The sequence below is a fragment of the Microcaecilia unicolor genome, chromosome 3 (genome assembly GCF_901765095.1).
Source record: "Microcaecilia unicolor chromosome 3, aMicUni1.1, whole genome shotgun sequence".
NCBI lineage: Eukaryota > Metazoa > Chordata > Amphibia > Gymnophiona > Siphonopidae > Microcaecilia > Microcaecilia unicolor.
In genome coordinates, this window is record NC_044033.1 from 139,079,832 (window position 1) to 139,099,894 (window position 20,063).

At 42.2% G+C, this 20,063-nt stretch overlaps 1 protein-coding gene across 1 annotated transcript in view; it reads right to left on the reverse strand.

Annotated features, from left to right (window-relative positions):
• The window catches only part of RYR2 (ryanodine receptor 2), a 908,577-nt gene that overhangs the window by 424,837 nt on the left and 463,677 nt on the right, over positions 1-20,063 (reverse strand). The window contains 3 exon segments of the mRNA XM_030194683.1: positions 1,867-1,945; positions 9,382-9,545; positions 17,320-17,460. Of these exon segments, the coding sequence (XP_030050543.1) occupies positions 1,867-1,945; positions 9,382-9,545; positions 17,320-17,460 (384 nt within the window).

Genomic DNA, 20,063 nt, shown 5'->3' on the forward strand with positions numbered 1-20,063 from the left:
TGGCATGCCAAACATTAGGTGTGATCACTTATGCAAGCTCAAAGGCTGGTGTAACTGGGTGCACCAATCAACACATAACTGAGAGCTGTGTGTGTTGTTTGGCAATACACCCATGAGCTGGCCATGCTCTGCTCACATGCATGCTCATTTGCAGTTATGTACTATAGCACTTAGGCATTCCCTAATGAGAACAGCACCCAGTGCATATACATGCATCAATGCCAATTATGGGTACCGATGAAATGTGCAAATGGTGCATAATTCTAGATGCCCATTTATAGAATTACTCCCATAATGTCTATGGGATCCTTTTACCAAGCTGCGGTAAAAAAGACCCCTGCAGTGGCATCAGCGCACAGGTTTGCCGCGCACCGAGGCCCCCCTTTTTCCACAGTGGGTAAAAGGATTTTTTTTAACAGAAATGGCTGTGCAGAAAGTTATGCACTTGCTGCGTAGCCATTTTCTTGGGAAGCCCATACCGCTTCCTATTTAGGAGACAGTAAGGGCTTCTGCGATAACCAGGCACTAAAAAAAAACACAATTTTTGAGCACTGGAAATGGTGTGTAGCACAGTCCGGAACTAGAGCTGGGCTCCTGCAGTAGGGCCAATTTGTCACATGCCATTGCTGTGGTAGACCTACCGTGGCTTTGTAAAAGGGCCCCCTATATTTGGGAATACCGCTTTTTCCTGGGCAAATGTATTTTACTTTTAGCAAAGTAAGTTAGTGCACTAAGGGGTCCTTTTACTAAAGCAGTAGTGAGCACTAATTGGCACTGATTAGAATTTAGGCACACAACTCGTTAAACTTATTCTGTAACGATGCGAGTTGAAATTCTAACGTGTGGAAGCAAAAAGGGGCGTGATTTTAGGCGGGGAAATGGACATTTAATGGGTGTTCCAACATTTAGGTGCCTAGTTATAGAATATGGCCCAGTGCGTCTAAAACTATGCACTGAGATTTACACCAGGTTTTCATTGCTAGATATCGGTGCTGAAATATAAACTAACATATCGGTGCCCAAATCTAGCAGATCATAGAGTCCCTCCATTGTATAAATGGTGCACCCAATTTACGCACGTAATTGGAGTTACGAGCCAATAGCTAGTAATAATGGGTGCTAACAACCAGTTAATTGGCCTCAATTAGGATTTGCATGCTGATTATAGACTAGTGCACAGCACTCATTTTTTGGGTGTCCAAATTTGGATGTCATTTACTGAACCTAGTCCTTTATTCCTATGGGCTTCTTAGCATTTAACGTGCGCTATTTTGATTAGCACATACTAAGCTTTAGTAAAATGGCCCCTCAGATTCAGCATTTTTCTGTTACTATTCATAAAGTTTAGGAAATAGATTTCAAAGAGCCAGTTATGATTGGAGCCCTGTTACATAGAAACAGAGAAAAATGTAGGCAGATAAAGACCATAAGGCCTATCCAGTTTGCCCATCTATGATCTACTCTCCCTATCCCTCTCTTAGAGATCCTATATACTTCCCAAAGCTTTCATAAATTCAGATACAGTTCTTGTCTCTATCATCTCTACCAGGAGGCCGTTTAACAAATTCACCACCCTTTCCATGAAGAAATATATCCTGTCAGTAAGTCCTATCAAATCTGCATTATATTTAGGAGGTCTTTTATTAATAATTTGCATATGTTACCTGCAGCATGGCACATAGGATAAAAATGGGTCCTGTAGCAGATAGCATGCACTAATCTTTAGTAAAAGACTCCTTTACTTTAATATTTTCAATAATTATGCACACATCTTTTTAAAAAAACTATGCAGTTAGGCATATTAAATAATACAAAACTTACTTCAGAATTTTCTAGGAGTATTGAAGTACTTTTTGTGTGCATTACCTTTTCCATTGTCCATTTATCATGAGAGTGTTCTGCATACTTATTGATGAAATAATCCAGTTTTTCAGGAATTGTAATACTAAAAGAGGGGAAAAAATCCTATTTACTGAACCTTTTACTATTATTAACATTTCTGGCATAGTTCAATGAGATGGCAGCATTTTATCTTTAATGTTTATATCAAGAACCATGGTAGGGGAGAGAACTATATCAGTTAATGGCCTGCCCCTTCAGTAATTTAAGGGGGTCATTTTAGAACTGCCCGTATTACTGAAACATATGTGCATAGCTTTTATATACAGAACCTGCCAGATTTTCAAACATAAAGTACATGTGTGCATTCACTTTGAAAAGTACCAAGGAAAAAAAACAATGCATACACGTTTATACCCGCTATTTGGTGCATATCTTTTTTTTTAATAAAATACAAAAGATAGTTTTGAAAATTTGAAAATATGAAACTATGGTTGTATTTCCAGACCTGGAAAACAAATTCAATCTCTCCCCAAATCTTGAAGATTTCATGAGTGTTTTCCCATCAGCAAATTTCTAACTATATCTCAATATTAAGAGTAGAAAATAATCTCCCCCCCCCCCCCCCCTTTTACAAGGCTGTGCAGTAATGCCGACACAACCCATTCACTTTGAATAGGCTGTGTCGGTATTACCACTCCGGCAGCCGCTAGTATGGCTTTGTAAAAGGGGGGGGGGGGGGGGGGTGTAAATAACTGGAGATAAAAAAGACCTCACTAAGGGGTCCTTTTACTAAGCAGCAGTAAAAAGTGGTTTGCGATAGTGTAGGCACGGGTTTTGGGCATGCGCAGAAATTTATTTTCAGTGCACGTAGAAAAAATGCCTCTTTTTTGCCGAAAATGGACATGCAGCAAAATCAAAATTGAAGCGTGTCCATTTTGGGTGTCTGACCTTACCGCCTGCCATAGACCTAGTTGTAAGGAATCTGTGCAATAAGGACCTACGCGTGTCAGATGCCACTTGGCATGCGTCCGAAAATAAAAAAAATATTTTTCAGATGCGAGTAGTGGACACGCGCCAAAAATGAAATTACCGCAAAAAGCACGCAGTAGTCGGGTGGTAAATCAGTTTTGGTGCAAGTTGGGCACGCGTAGAGCCTACCGCAGCTTAGTAAAAGGGGCCCTATAAAATTTCACAACTACAGCCATGCAGCCAAACGTTGGAAGTTTATAATCATAGGTTAGAAAAAACAATTCCACTTATTCAAACAGAACTCTCTATTCTAGTAAAACATACATTCCATTGATTCTACTTGATAGATATAAAGTGAACCTGGAAGCTTCAAACTGTTGAGGAGGGAGATGCAAAATGCATTTATCATCCCACCAGTCCACTCCTAAGCACCTCCAAAAACTGAATACTGGCTATGCTCCTGATTTTAACAGACTTTTGATATTCCATGACAGCTGACTGTGAATAATCTGGAGCACACTGCTATTTGCCTATTCTCTTCTTGCATATTCTCTCTTTTATTACGGGCCCCTTTTACCAAGCTGTGGCAAAACAGGGCCTGCTCTGGCATCGGCGCATGTTTTTCACACACATCGAGCGGGTAAAAGGAAGTCTCTCTTTCCTGCAGGAAATGGCCTTGTGGCAAGTAAAGCACTTGCCACGCGGCCATCTCAGGGGGAGCCCTTACCACCACCCATTGAGGTGGCAGTAGGGGCTCCCGTGCTAACCTGCCGGTAACCGAGCAGCAGTGTAGCGCCGGATATGACAGCGTGCTTAGTTGTGGGAAATACCACTGGGCTGCTGCTGTAGCCTGGCAGTACTTCCTGTTTAGCGAGCGGTAAACCCATGTTGGGCTTACCGCCACTTAGTAAAAGGGGCCCTATGTGATTTGTTGTTCCTTTTACTAAGCGGCAGTAAGCCCACCGTAGGCTTAAAGCGCGCCAATCTGGAGCTACTGCTGGACCAACGCGGGCACCGGTGGTAGTTCCACCCCCAGTGTGTGGCATTTCCAGTGGTAGCAAAACATTCAAAAATATTTCCACAGGCGCTAACCCAGCAATAATCAGGCAGGTCACGCACTACTCGGTTACCACCAGTTTAGCGCAGAAGCTTATTGCCACCTCAGTAGGTAATGGTTAAGTGTGCCCCCCCCCCCCCCCCCGCATAGCCACACAGTAAGTGAAATCTTACCACACGACCATTTCTTTTTTTGGCACGCTATATAGAATCAGACAGTAAATGCGCCATATCAACACTACCGTATGGCACATTTAATGTATCAAGTTACTCTTTTGTGCCTTGAGGCTCTTTCTCAGTAAGATGCAGCTGTTTGCATATAAGCTTTGGTGTTTTCACGTGTTGCTTACCTGAGGAAACATAGTTTGTCTGTTACAACACTTGAAGACATTAAAAAGAGCATTTCTGAGTTTTCGGACAGGGGACAAGATGGCGACGTGAGAGGACGTACGTCTGTGAGCTCCCGATTTTCGGCTGACATACCTGGGAAGCGGCACTCTTCCCTGGGTTAACCATGGGGAAGAGGAAGGGAAAGACCGGGGTTTTAACCCCCTCCGACCCCGAGAAACCGGCTAACCAGCAAAAGACGCTGGAACAATTTGGAATCCAGGCGTTGAAGGTGCAGACGCCAACGCTGACGGGATCCGTTGCTGGTCAATTGGACCGAAGCATGGAGACGGTGTCGTTAAGCCCGCCTCCGTTAACAGCGCCCCCACGACCCGGAAGCAGCTTGTTAGCTGCGGGGAAGACGAACGAGGAGCCATCCGAAGTGCTGAGACCCCGAACGACTGGAGGGGGCCCCGCAGCTACTTCAACACCAGAACAGAATACAACCGGTAGATTAAGGGCAGATAGCCTGATATCTCCCCTGGTTCTGGAGGCAGCTTCTGAGGGAAGTCGAGTGAATTTAAGACCTGCTGTTATAACATTGGAGACGCTGTGGGATGCTATCCAGGGCATCAATACCACCCTCACCCAGGTAACAAAGTCCATTAAAACTGAACTTATAGAATTAAAACAAGAACAAATAGTATTATCTGGGAAAATACAAGAGAATGACAGGAAAATTGAAACTCTGGGAGAAGAGACACAGAAACTTCAGAACTTGACAGGAGTTATGGTTAAGGACAGGGAAATTCTAGCGAGGAAGCTGGAATTTCTAGATAACCGAGGACGGAGAAATAATTTACGATTTCTTAATTTTCCCAAGTCTCCATTGATGCCTGCTATAGATATGTTAAAGAAGTATTTTGGAGAAATTCTTGGAGTTCCGGTAGAGGGTTATCCACCAATTACCAGAGCCCAATATATTTCTGGAATTAGATCTCAATCTCAAGGTTCTCAACCTGGACTTAACCTCACTGAATTTCTGGAAAGTTCCTTAGATGTGGTTACTCAACGTACTACTATCCTAGTGACTTTTGCATTGCAACTGGATAGAAATAATATCTTTCGCTTGTATTTTAAACATATGAAGGCACTATTCTTAGGCGCCAGGATACAAGTTTTTCCAGATTTGAATAAGGTAACACAGAAAAGAAGGCGAGAGTTCCTGGCGTTTAAACCACGAATTCTCGCATTAGGTGGTTCTTTTGTGCTGAAATATCTTTGTAGATGCTGTGTGTCTCTTAATAATGTTAATTTTGTATTCCTGGATCCTGAGAAAATGCTAAAATGGTTAATTGCCAAAGAAGGGAGTGGTGATGATGAAGCTACCTGAATACTCACACAGTTTATGCTTGTAATATCAGCTAGTTGACTTATGTGCTTTTTCCTCTCAATTTATTTGAATATAATTCCAGTTAATTTTTTTTTTTTCCTAGTGTCTTGTCCAAATATTGTGGTCAAAGTAATAAGAATTATAATCTTGATATTGTTTCGGAGAAATCCTATATTCTGAATATTTAATTCTCACATCATGTATATGTATAAATATACTTTATATTATTTTTGAAAATTATAAATAAAAAAAAAAAAAAAGAGCATTTCTGATTAATGTTTTAAGTATGGCTAAGCATTTAGATTGGGGCAGTTCAATCTAGCAATGTTAATAGCCTCTGCATGTTTATTTGATTCATTCACATCAGATTTGTAACACATTATCCAGCTTATAATTGAAAAAGAAAAACGCCTATATTGCGACCCAAATCTGGAGATAGACGTTTATCTCACAAAAACGAATAAAGCGGTATAATCGAAAGCCGAATTTGGACGTTTTCAACTGCACTCCGTCGCGGATGCGGACAAAGTTGATGGGGGCGTGTCGAAGGCATGGTGAAGGCGGAACTGGGGCGTGGTTATCGGGCGATCAGAGATGGGCGCCTTTCGCCGATAATGGAAGAAAAATATGCGTTTTTAGAGAGAATTTAGGGCACTTTTCCTGGACCTTGTTTTTCCACGAATAAGGCCCCAAAAAGTGCCCTAAATGACCAGATGACCACTGGAGGGAATCGGGGATGACCTCTCCTGACTCCCCCAGTGGTCACAAACCCCCTCCCACCACAAAATATGCCGTTTCACAACTTTTTATTTTCACCCTCAAATGTCATACCCACCTCCCTGGCAGCAGTATGCAGGTCACTGGAGCAGTTATTAGGGGGTGCAGTGGACTTCAGGCAGGTGGACCCAGGCCCAGGCCTATCCCCCCCCACCTGTTACACTTGTGCTGGTAAATGGGAGCCCTCCAAACCGCCCCCCAAACCCACTGTACCCACATGTAGGTGCCCCCTTCACCCCTTAGGGCTATAGTAATGCGTAACCCTAGTAGCGCTCTAGAAATGTTAAGTAGTAGTAGTAGTAGTAATGGTGTAGACTTGTGGGCGGTGGGTTTTGAGGGGGATTTGGGGGGCTCAACACCCAAGGGAAGGGTGCTATGCAGCTGGGAGCTCTTTTACCTTTTTTTTTTGTTTTTGTAAAAGTGCCCCCTAGGGTGCCCGGTTGGTGTCCTGGCATGTGAGGGGGACCAGTGCACTACGACTCCTGGCCCCTCCCACGAACAAATGCCTTGGATTTATTCGTTTTTGAGCTGGGCGCTTTCATTTTCCATTATCACTGAAAAACAACCTTTAGGTGGAGATGTCTCTCGTTTGTTACTTCAGAAAGAGCAAGAATTTATTTTTCGATGGCGAACAGTGGCCCCTAGTGGCCTGAATAGAGAAATAGAATGGCAAGCTCTCATTTAATCTTTTCCCGCCGTTTGGAAACAGCTGATGCCTGACATATATTCTGCGCATGTGTGGGCGTTCGGGAGTAGGTTTGTGAACCGGACAGGGTGGGGCTCCTCCCTGGTTCTGCTGAACAGTGAGTTATATTTTGGATTTTCTGCTGTAGAGGAGTATATTTTACATTTTAAGTTTTGTATGGTTATTCTACACTTATTTTTAGATATGAGATGAAGTGCTGGTTTTATACAATCTCTAACCTGTATTTCAGATCAGTTCCCCTGAAGACGCCATTAGTTTGGCGAAACATGGCCCATGTAGGGAACTAAAATTGCTGAACTGTGATTCCTTTGTTCTTAAATTCTGCACGGAATGATTCTTTGAAAAAAAGTATTGCAGTGGACAAGAACTTTGCAGGAAGAAGATCTTTGATTTTGCACAATCTCCACTTAAGCTAAGTAGCTGTTATTCAATCTTTTTGAACATCAGTTCTTAATATTTTTCTTGGACTTTGCCCATCTATTGAACATTATTATTAGGATGGAGGTAGGATGTGCTATGATGTAAGGGTGGTGTCCCTGCAAAGCTTGGATTTTCAGTCCACAGCAATACACCAAAAAAACTGAGCACAACAAATAAATATTTATATACTTTATTGGATTCTGCATAAAAAGTAATTATGTATACAATATGAGTAATGAGATAAAAAAAATTTTTGCTTTAAAATTTTCATGAAGGTTTCTGTTATATTTACCAATTTTGTAATTTGAAACCGTTTCTTATTGAATACCCAGAATTACGTTTGGTATCCTTGATATTCAGTGCCAGGCCTAAACTGGGTACTGACACTAACACAATAATTATATGGTGTCTAACATTATGCGCCATTTCTGTGCTGATTTTTCTGTACAGAAAAGCATTCTAACGGAAGCAAGGTACTAAAACGGCCAAAAACGACAGATCCATACAGAAATACACTGATGCACCCAGTTACAGAATATCACCTAAGTGTTTTTCGACGTAAATCTGAAAAGGGGATGTAATGATGGGAGGGACATGGGCAAGTCAGGGGTGTTCCCTTAAAATGCATGCAGTGTTAATAGAATTAGGGGGATTTGCACCTAAGCTGCATGCCAGGATTTATACCTCGTTTCAGTTGGTGTAAATCCTCGTGCCCAAAGTTGTGCACAGCTTCCAGAACTGTGCATTAATCTATAAAGAGCGCCCATCCTCAGGCGCCCTTTCTAGGCGCCATCTTTATGCAATTTGCGACTTGAGCTCGGGTTCTTTGGTCATTATGAAATTCTTGGATTACTTTTAGCACCCTTCCTGAAGCAGCTACAGATTTGGTGAAACAAGGCGCACTTGTAGAAGGGTTTTTATAAGAGGCTGGGACCAAGAAACTGAAAAGACTGCTGACTCACTTTTTCCTTATCGGTACCGGTACCAATCCGGTGGGTTTGGGACCCTCCATATTTTGAAGCTATGTACTTCTTGCTTAGATTATATATATATATAAACCTTTGGAGTTGCTAGCACGGACTGTTGGGGCTAGTTAGGGGGTTGTTGATGCAGTATTCAATACATACTTGAGTTTGATTCAGTCTTAGGTAGTTTGGTGTTTGGTGTCCCTCACTAGGTGATTAATAAGGTGGTAAGGGTTTTGTTTTGTTTTTTTAAATCAATCGATTTTCTCACTCACTGTGAGTTTTTGCAATTGATTGTTTTTCTCCCTTTCCCCTTTATAGAACCAATGATATGAACGGACTCCTATATAGATAGGAGCTTTTTGATACACTGGTATTTCCCCTTTTCTGGAGATTTGAGGTTCCGATTTGTTTAATAATAATATATCAGATAAGAGACACCCACAAACTAATAAGTTCAAACTTTCTAGGTAGATAGAATTGTCATTTAATTAAGTTTGAATTCCCATTTGCAATATAGATGCCCTTTCTAGAATACCATTAAGTGCCGATTTTTGGAGCCATATACTGAATCAAGCCCTAAATATACAGAACTTTTCGGGCCACTGGAAGTTACATGGGTCAGTGCTGATACCTGCATAACTGTTGAGGCAGGTTAGGACTGCTATTCCTCTAGTCCTACTTACCTAAATATTTATCCAGGCACCAGCAATGAATATCAGTGAGGCCTGGGTAATTTCCAGATTCCACCTGTAGTTGCACTACCCAGATAGTGCCCCAGCAGTCGGAGTGGATAATTCAGTGGCACTCTCCAGTAAAGCACCGCTGAATATATGCTCCCAATCTGCACGGGGGCGTCTTCTGCCTGGCTAAAAATACTGAATATCAACCCCACAGGAAACGATAAGAAGAGACAACAATCATACTTTGAGGTGTCAACAGGCTGTGGGTTGAAGTTCCCCTCGGAGTCCACGGACGACTGCTTCTCCAACATGCTGACATAATTTGACTCCATGTAGTCTGGAGGTAGAGCCCCAGCAATGGCACTCAAGCAAGGTAATGCTAGCTTGAATAGCTCTTGTTCATACTTCTGAATGGAGGGGAAAAAAAAGAAAAAAACAGGTCACAGAAGTGCCTACAATACACATTTCCTATTTATTTCTGACTACTATGGAAACTGTCATTTATTATTATTATTATTATTATTATTTATTGCATTTGTACCCCACATTATCCCACCTATTTGCAGGCTCAATGTGGTTTACAGAGTGTTGTTATGACATAGTCATGACAGGATCTAAGATACAATCGGTAGTATTCAGAAGATGTATGAGGGATTAGAGAGGTAAGTGATTAGGTAGGGTGGTGTAAGAGGTGTATTTTAATCCTTAAGTGGGTTTGGTGGGATTAAGACATTAAGGGTTCTTTTTGTAAGCTTTGTTGAAGAGATGTGTCTTCAAAGATTATGACACTCAGACCATTTTTCAGATAGAACCAGCACCAGTATTTAGTTTAATCTATATATTCAGTGCCACTAGTGACATTAAATGTATATAGGTGGCATCGTGATCATGCTGTCACGATCCATTAAACAAGCACATAATTGACTATACATTTCAGGCCCAGTGTTGATAACCCTGCATGAATTTCAAATGGACATATGAACAATTAAGATTATTTCTCTGGTTTCCTACTATCATGGATAGATACAATATATAAATTCACATTTTTAACTTCTACCATATCTTTTAACTGCCCTCTTAATTTTTTTCCTACCACTCTGTCACACCTGTGACAAGCATGTCACAAATCTGTTTCAGTGCCAGACTCCGCTTCTAATCTCTTTCAGGCTTTGCCATCTACTTTTTTGATTCTTATAAAACCTACACCTCTACTACAACCATGGCTCACTTCCACACTGCCACCCAAAATCATAAAGCCTTTGTCCAATAAATCTGGTCTCCCTGTATATATTACAAAAACGTTCACTTCATGCAGGCAATTGAAGTTTTGCCCAGAAGAAAAGATAAATGATATACGGTGCTTTCTGCATAGGTTTTACCTTGCACAATTCCTTTGTGTGGAATTTGTCCCTTGCAAAAGTGGCAGCAAACACAAGAACAGACCTAATGATATGCCATGTGTTCCAATTAATCCTGTGACCTCAGTCTGCTCAGAAATATCCTTTCCTAGAAGACTTCAAACCAGTGATAAGAAAAAGGGAAATTGTAGCTCTCAACCTATGCACTGCCTCACAAGCTTTCCATCCACTTCTACACCTCAGCAGTCAGCACAGTCCAGCAAGCTAGATGCTCTGGTTACTGGAGCTTGATCTGTCACAGATAAGGGCTTCCTCACTGCATCACACCCTACATTGTCAGCAAGGATGTCACAATAAAACAGGTTCTGCCTATATAACACCCCATTCTTGAATGTAAATGTCCTGTCACTTACTAAAACACAGTCACCAACCTCATTAGCAAAGTGTCTTTCAGGCTACTTTAGGGTGTGACAAACACCTCTTGCTGTCATCACAAAGATATAGAAGCATGTTATTATTCAGGATATAATCAGGACATATACACACAAGTGGAAGCAAACTGACTGCTACTCTCTCTTCTTTTCCCTGTTTAGTTCCTGCTGTTTAAAATGTTATGCTATGCTATGCTATGCTACTAACCTCATTTTCAAAGCACTTAGGCTTACAAAAGTTTCATAGGTTACTATGGCGCTTGTTTTCAAAAGAGAAAAACATCCAAAAAGTGGCATAAATCTGCATTTGGATGTTTTCCTTACAAAAACGTTCAAATTGGTATTTTCAAAACCAATTTTTAGACGTTTTTCTATGAAATCCGTCAGAAGTGTGTTTAAATCACAATGGGGTGTGTTAAGGGCAGGATCTAGGCATTCCTAACACTTGGACTTTTTTCAGCCATAATCGAACAAAACAAAAGTGTCCAGGACTAAAACTAAGATGTTTTGAGCTAAACCTGTTTTTATAACGAATAAGGCACAAAAGGGTGCTCTAAATGACCAAATGACTACTGGAGGGAATCCGGGGTTACCCCCCAATAACCCCTAGTGATCCACCTCCCAACCCCCACCCCCCACAAATGTGAATACAAATATGGTTTAGCAGCCTCTATGACAGCCTCAGATGTTACAGCCAGGTCTATTAGAGCAGCATGCAGGTCCTTGGAGTAGTGTAGTGGTCAGTGTAGTGCACCAAGCAGGGCCGCCAAGAGGGGGGAGCGGGGGGGGGGGGCAAAATTCCCCAGGCCTCCAAGGGGGGCCGGCGCCAGGGTCTCTCTCTCTCCTGCTCCTGACAGGATCCGGATGATTGCGTCCTGACAGAAGCAGGAGAGAGAAAACTCCGGCGCCGGGCTGCCCTTGGAGGCTGGACTTCAGGCCAGGGCCTCCGGTCCCCCCCTCAAGGCCCCACCAGCAGAAGAAGTCCTCCTCCAGCGCTGCTCTTCTTCATTCTACTGCCTTCCCCCCTCAGGCCGCTCATGCTCGGTTTTGAAACCGAGCATGCGAGACGTGCGAGAAAAAGCAGCCGCAGGGGCAGGCCATGCAGCAGGAAGCCCTCTTCTGCTGGTGGGGCCTTGGGATTCCCACCAGCCAAGGTAGTTGCAGTTGCAACAGGCGGGGGCAGCAACGGCGATCCGGGGGGACAGCGGCGGCCTTGGCACCATGGAGTGGGGGACTCTGGCCCCTATCTCCCTCTACCTATCACATTTGTGGGGGAAACTGTGAGCCCTACAAAACTCAACAGAAACCCACTGTAACACATATAGGTGCCCCCTTCACCCATAACGGTTATTGTAGTGATGTACAGTTTAGGGCAGTAGGTTTTGGGTGGGTTTTGGGGGGCTCAGCAGACAAGATAAGGGAACAACAGTGAGATGTGTACCTGGGAGCATGTTTTTGAAGTCCACTGCAGTGCCCCCTCGGGTACCCCATTTATCTCCTGGGATGTCTGGGATACCAGTCTATTAAACATGCTGGCTCCTTTTTACCTTTTTCACTTGGACTTTTTTTTTTTTTTAATGGACCAAAAAACAAAACGTCCAAAGCACAAAAGCTTATTAGAAACATTATTTTTGAAAACAAAAGATAGACATTTTTCTTTTTTGAAAATGAACTTCTTTCCTATTCAGATGTTGGACGTTTTTGCAAAACGTCTAAAGTCGGACTTAAACGTCATATCGAAAATTGCCTTCTATGTAACTTTGTAAGTCTAAGTGCTTTGAAAATACACTTCCTAAGTCTTCTATTCCACTAAATCCTTTATTTGTAAGATTCAAAATAGGTTTACATAACACACATTACATAATAGCGAAACAAATTTTCTAATTTTCTCTCTCCCATATTTAATTATGACTTTCTACTTCAAAAACCTCTCAAACAACCACGTTTTAACTCCTTCCTAAAAATCTGATGAATGTGTACAGGGACTGAATTCTAAAACTCAACTGCAAAATAGCAGTATGACCCTTGATGTATCTGGTTATATTTCACAGCTTTAACAGTGGAAAGCATAACATTTAATGTTCAGAATTACGTTTCCCAAACCGCCCACCCAACAGATTAAAAGAGGAAATTATCCGGCATATTTCCAGTTAATGTCTTAAAAACCAAACAGCATATTTTAAATTTAATATATAATTCTACTAGTACCCAAAGTAGATTCAACAATAAAGGAGTCACATGATCAAAACTTGATTTTGAATAAATCAATCTTGCAGCTGTATTCTGCACTAACCTCAATTTCATTACAAACTCTGCTGAAAAACCAGTATATATAGCATTACAGTACCCAAAGAAGATAATATCACAGACTGAACTATTATCCTATAGTGTTATTGAAAAAAAGTGAATCAAACACAATTGTCTTAATTTTAAAAATGATTTCTTAACCACTGAATTAACGTGTGCCTCAAAATTCAGTGCAGAGTCCAGCAACATACCCAATACTCTTGAAATAGTATCAGTTTTAAAATTCATACCATCAGCTAGTTGAATAGAAGTCAGAATAGAGTCTTTCTATAGAACAAACCATAAAAACTTTGTTTTCTCAGTATTAAGTTTCAAACGATAAGCCTGAGACCATTGTTTAACTTGTTCCAATATCTCTGATAATCTAGATAGAAAATAATTCCAATTGGAATAAATAGGTATCAATAAATATATATCATCAGCATATGAAAACAACTTCTCTCCAGATTGCAATGAAATCATATTTAAAGTACTCATATAAACTTATATAATATGAGGGATTTCGGTGAACCTTGCGGTATCCCACACGGTAGAACCCAATATTCAGAGTAAACTCCATCCTTCAACATCTTATACTGCACATTGTTTAAAAAAAACCCTTCAGACCATTTCAACACAACCCCAGTCTCCCCTATCTCTGAAAATCTACATAATAACATATTGTGGTTCACTTTATCAAAAGCCGCAGACATATCAAAACGCAACAGTGGCATTTGACTACCTTTGCTCAACTAAGACTTAACACAAGAAACCAATGCAATCAATAATGTTTCTGTACTATAAAAATTTCTAAAACCATGCTGAGATGGTAATAAAACACTTCCATCATTTATAAACCTTTTTAATTGAGAGGTTATCATCAAAGAACACAAGATGCCTATCAGGTGTGCCGAGACATTGTAAACAGGTCACACAGGGTGCAATATAAACATGTAGGAATCAAAGAGATAATTCCATAAAGCGGGTGCTAACATTTACTCACTAATTATTAACATGAAGGAATATACCCCAAATGCCACAATTCTGCCGTAGCCAAATTCTGCCTTCTTATATACTTGTATATTTTACACAGCGGATATTTTACAGGTAAGCATACTTATGGGTGGAGATTTGGTGAGTCACTCACTTGTATGCATAACCAACAGAATACTATAAATCATGGGGGTAATTCTCGATAGCTTGCTGAAAGTTATCTTTAGGGATGATGTACGCCAAGCATGAAGCCTAAATTAGCAATTAGGGCTAGGTTCTATATATGGCACCTGAAAAATCTGCACCAAAAAAAAAATACGCCTAGGCATATTTTATAAAGTACTTTAGAGAATAAGCCTAAATTTCTATGCGGATTATAGAATATGCCGAGCACCCATCCATGTGGCTAAATTTAGTTGCGGGCAATTACACCAATAAAGCTTTGTATAAATCCCAGCACCTAAATTAGGCACGGACTGGGTATATTCTATCACAACACGCATAGATTTGAGAAACGCCCACGACGCATCCATTTCATACCCATGGCCATGCCCTCTTTTCAATTATGTGACTTAGAATTTACATGTATCATGTTGCAGAATATGCTTAGACAATTGTGCACGTAAATTCTAATTAATGACCATTTGTGTCAATAATTGCATGTTAAGTGGCAATAATCAGCACCTGATTGGCTTGTTAACTAATTCAGTTGCCCACACAAATCCAGAATATGACCAGATTTGTGCACGCAATTTAAGTCGCACTATACAAATCTGGGGGTTAGAGTGTAATTTACAGGATTCCTTTCTGTTTATCGCACACATTTTTTTAAAATGGTAACGGAATTCAAAAATGTGTGGGATACACACAAAGGAATCCTGTACAGAAGGCATGAAATCAAACAAGTCTAGTGGTGATCAGATGGCAACATCAGTAGTTGGGAAGCAAAGCCATTACTGGGCAGACTTCTACAGTCTGTACCCTGATCATAGCTGGACAGATTTGGATGGGCTGGAGTGGGGCTTTGATGACAACTTCAGAAGTTGGAGAACAAGGCAAAGTCAGTAATTTGGAAGCAAAGCCAGTGCCGAGCAGACTTCTACGGTCTATACCCTGAAAATTGCAAGGACACATCAAGATCAAGTATGCATATGTAGTATCACATCATACCTTATGAGTTTATCATGTTGGGCAGACTGGATGGACTATACAGGTCTTTATCTGCCGTCATCTACTATGTTACTATGTTATAGAATACTAATATAAGTCCATGGCTGGGCATCTAATTTTAGGCACGATCACTAATACCAGCTCAATGGCTGGTGTAAATATAGCCAGTTAGGTGTGTAACTGCTAGTATTGTATAGCCTGTGTGAATAAGTACTGGGCATGCTCCTGACCCGCCCATGCCCCTCCCAGGTCCAGCTGAGTGCTTTGGATTTGCACACCAGCTTACAGAATACCAACTAAGGCAATTACGTGGGTAACTGCTTAGAGCCAATTAACACTGATTATAGCCAATAATAGGTTGTTAATGCCAATTAGCTGCTAATTATTATGATAAGTTATGCGTATAACTGACATTATTTTATAACTTGCACACACAACTTTGCAAGTTAAGTATAACAATGTGCATGCAAGTTTATAGAATTAGAGCACAAGTGCGTATCTATGGCTATGGCATGTCAGCATCATCACTTTTACCAACTCTGCATATATACCCAGTCATGCTAGTAGTCTATAAAAGAAAGTAGGCGCCTACTTTTCTTTCTAGAATAAGCTCCTATCAAGCAAACTCTATCCCCCTGATTCTATAAAAGTTGCCAAAAGTTGTGTGCACACATTTAGGCATGAACTCAATTTGTGTGTACAATTTAACAGAATAACAAGCCAATTAGTGCCAATAATTGGCTTTTTAATAAGCAATTACTGGCACTAATTAGATGTAATTGGGACTCACGTGTAAATTTAGCCACGGGATCCATGCCTACAATTTACACATGGTCCAAAAAAGGAGGTACAGAAATAGGAAGGTCATGGGTGTTCCAAGGCGGATAGGGAGCATGGTTTTGAGTTAGGTGCATAATTATAGAATATGGGTGCTTTGCATATAAATCTAGATGTGGGAATTTGCACCATGTTTTCACTGGTGCAAATGGCGGCACCTAAATTTATACATGACCTCTCTGCTTACGTGTTTTTCTATAGACTACGCCAAACTTTAGACACGGCTTATAGAATACTGTTTGTAGGCAGCACGTCCACCATGCTCAAGCAATGCACAATGGTCTTCCTTCAGCTGAGCCTATGGATTAGTATAGGGGCAAGGTAAACTACCTCTGATGGATCCTCTTTCTGACATGTCTTGTTGTCTGTGTTTCAGTATGATGAGGATTGGGTCAGCAAGCTTTGCTGATACACCCAACGTGTACTGCCAGATTGAGAATGAATCTTTTTTCTAGACTAACAGCTTGATTTGAGCTTGTTGAACTCAGTCCACTTGACACTCTGGGCATGCAGCATTATAGAATAGTGCATAGGTAGATGTGCGCATACAATCCAAATTAGTGTCAATTAATTCCAATTAACCTCAATAATTGCTTGTTAGCACCCAACTGTCTAATTAGTTTATGTGCACATCTGGGCTCCACATGGAATGTTTAGCTCAGCCATTTAAAATTATTCCACAGACATTTTGCTCAAAATTGGGTTCTGTGTATCTAGATGGGTGAATAACCCTTTAGTAGTGTGATTGGACATGGAGCAGAAGTCAGTAATGGAAAACACTGGTTGATTCTGGCTCCTATGTATCCTTAATACCTTTGTTTCAGGCTCTTCCAAAATATTTGTTGTCTGTTGCAGCATGAACAGCAGCTAAACATCCCCATTATACAACAGTATATATTTGTGAAAAGCAGGATCTTTTGGCTGTTTGCATACAGAAAGCCCAAACCTCTAGGAATGAATCAAGCCTATAGATCTGCAATCCAATTTCTACTTATGAAGCATACACTCTCTATTGTTACTAAATACACATTCACATGATACAGATGAGTAACATGCATTACTACAACGAAAAAGAAAACAATTTAAAAAGATAGATGGCTAGATACCTTCTGAGATAATGCATCAAAAATACCCCAGAACAATTTCCTGGACAAATGAAGTTCTTCTTGAGAGGCAGCACCAAAATTCCCCCATCCGCCAGGCAAGCAGTAATACTTCCAGCACCGCTCATAATGATTTGTCAGCAACTGTATCACAGATTTTAAAACATCACATTATTAAAATATTTAAATAAACATGAAATAAGGTCATTAGTTATGAACATTTGGACCAGGTTCCAGATTCCCAGAAACTGCAGACCACTAACCCACATTCAAGCTTTCTGTGGACAACTGTGCAAGTGCCCATGGGAAATTCCAAGGGAACAGAATGGATCCCCTATGATGAGAGGCAAAACAGGCTAAGGCTCTTTAGCTTGTAGGAAAGATGGCTAAGAGGAGATATGATAGAGGTCTATAAAACCATGAATGGATAGGAATGGGTAAATAGGGGACAGTTATTTAGTTTTTTTCAAAAATACTAAGACTAGGGGTCTTCTAAGAATCTACTAAGTAGAACATTCAAAACAAATTAAACAACATAATTTTTGACTCAGTACACAATTCAGTAATGGAATGTGTTGCCTGAAGATGTGGTCAAAGCAGGGCCACCGAGAGACAAAGCTGGGCCCAGGGCAAACACCCCCCTGCACCCTGCCCCCCACCCCACCCCCCCCCCCCCCCCCCCCCCCCCCCCCCCCCCCCCCCCCCCCCCCCCCCCCCCCCCCCCCCCCCGGCTCCTGCTTACTTGCTCATCTCCTGCTCTGCTGCACAAGTCTGCCACATCCAAACAGGAAGTATTTCACACAGGAGGCAGAAAGAAGGACCTGTGGCCAGCAAAGCAGAGTTAACACAACAACACAATAACTCTGCTCTGTGGCACACAGGAACAGAAGAGACCAATCAACCATATGAGCCATGCCAGCGCCAGGCAGGCCCCCCTTGGAGGCCAGGCCCTGGGGAATTTTGCCCCTCCTGTCCCCTTCTCAGTAGTCCTGAGTCAAAGCAGTTAGCATTGCTAGATTTTAAAAAGATTTAGACAAGTACCTGAAGGAACAGCCCATAAATCATTGTTGGTCATGTAAGCTTGGGAAAACTGATGCTTATCTCTAATAGTGAACAACCAGGAATGCATTGACTTGTTGGGTTCCGGCCAGGTACTTCTGACCAGAACTGGCTACTGTTAGAGACAAGATGTTGGGGGTCAATGGATCCTTGGTCTGACATAGAGGCAGATGCAGCAACCAAACGTAAAAAAATCTAAATCGTTAAAGTCCCTAACGATTTTAAAATAACGAAAAATGCACCAAAAAAAAAAGTCACACATGCTGAGATCGGTATTGAAACGTACAATGTATCAAAGAATCACAATACACATCGTTAATCGGCCCCCAAATCATGCGCAGAGCAGCCAAGCGTTATGTTAGCTGCTCTGCGCATGCCACAAACAGTCAAAACACAGTCAAATCACAAGAACATGGCTCCCAAATCAAAACAAAAATAAAAAAAAAGGGTCGGGAGGGGGCAAGGGCGCTCATCAGGAGCGTCCTGTACGGACGGCCTTGCCCCCCCCCCCCCCGCTGCTCCCCACGTTCCGCCGCTCCCCCCACCCCGAAAAAGCAAAATTCAAGCAGCCCCTGCCCCCCTCCCTTCCTCACTACTCTCTCACCTCAGCTCCGCCTCCCGACATCCTCCGTCCTGTGCCCCGCCCCCTTTTGAGGTCGTCGCCACCATTCCCCTCCTGCATCGGGCCCCCCTCCCTCTTACCGGGCCCGTGCAGTGCCTCTCTCCTCTGTCCGAAGGCGCTGCACGGGCAAGAAGAAAGCTGATGCCTGCCTTCGCCCAGCTTCGATGGCGCGTCTTTCTCCTGCTGGGCCCGCCCCTGTCTGACATCAGTAACCTACGTAGGTTACTGACGTCAGACAGGGGCGGGCCCAGCAGGAGAAAGACGCGCCATCGAAGCTGGGCGAAGGCAGGCATCAGCTTTCTTCTTGCCCGTGCAGCGCCTTCGGACAGAGGCACTGCACGGGCCCGGTAAGAGGGAGGGGGGCCCGATGGAGGAGGGGAATGGCGGCGACGACCCCAAAAGGGGGCGGGGCACAGGACGGAGGATGTCGGGAGGCGGAGCTGAGGTGAGAGAGTAGTGAGGAAGGGAGGGGGGCAGGGGCTGCTAGAATTTTGCTTTTTTGGGGTGGGGGGAGCGGCGGAAAGTGGGGAGCAGCGGGGGGGGCAAGGCCGTCCGTACAGGACGCTCCTGATGAGCGCCCTTGCCCCCTCCCGATCCTTTTTTTATTTTTATTTATTTATGTGTTTTCTGACGTCCTTTGGACCAATCACAGCGCTTTTAGCTCTGCTAATGCGCTGGGATTGGCTCAAAGTTTGTTTATTTTTTTACTTAATGATTTTTCCTGGCACAGAGCTGTCCTAACGAGTGGTCCAGACCTCTCGTTAGATTTCCTGCCTTTTTCCTGCGTAAAGGCAATCGGAAAAGGTTAGTGCATGTCGTTTCAATGGGGTTTTCACACTAATTGCTCATCTCCATTCCGTTTTCGTTAGCTGCTGGCTTCCTCGGTAAAAGCCCTTTGATGCATGCAACGGATCAAATTTTCCTCATTGGAGAGTCATTAAAGGCTCATTTAGCTTTAGTGCATCTACCTCATAGTCAGACATTCTTATGCTCTGACAAGGAGCTGTTCATATATTTCCACAAATACCTGGAATTTTTCAGTTATCTACACTTCAAACTTTGTAGT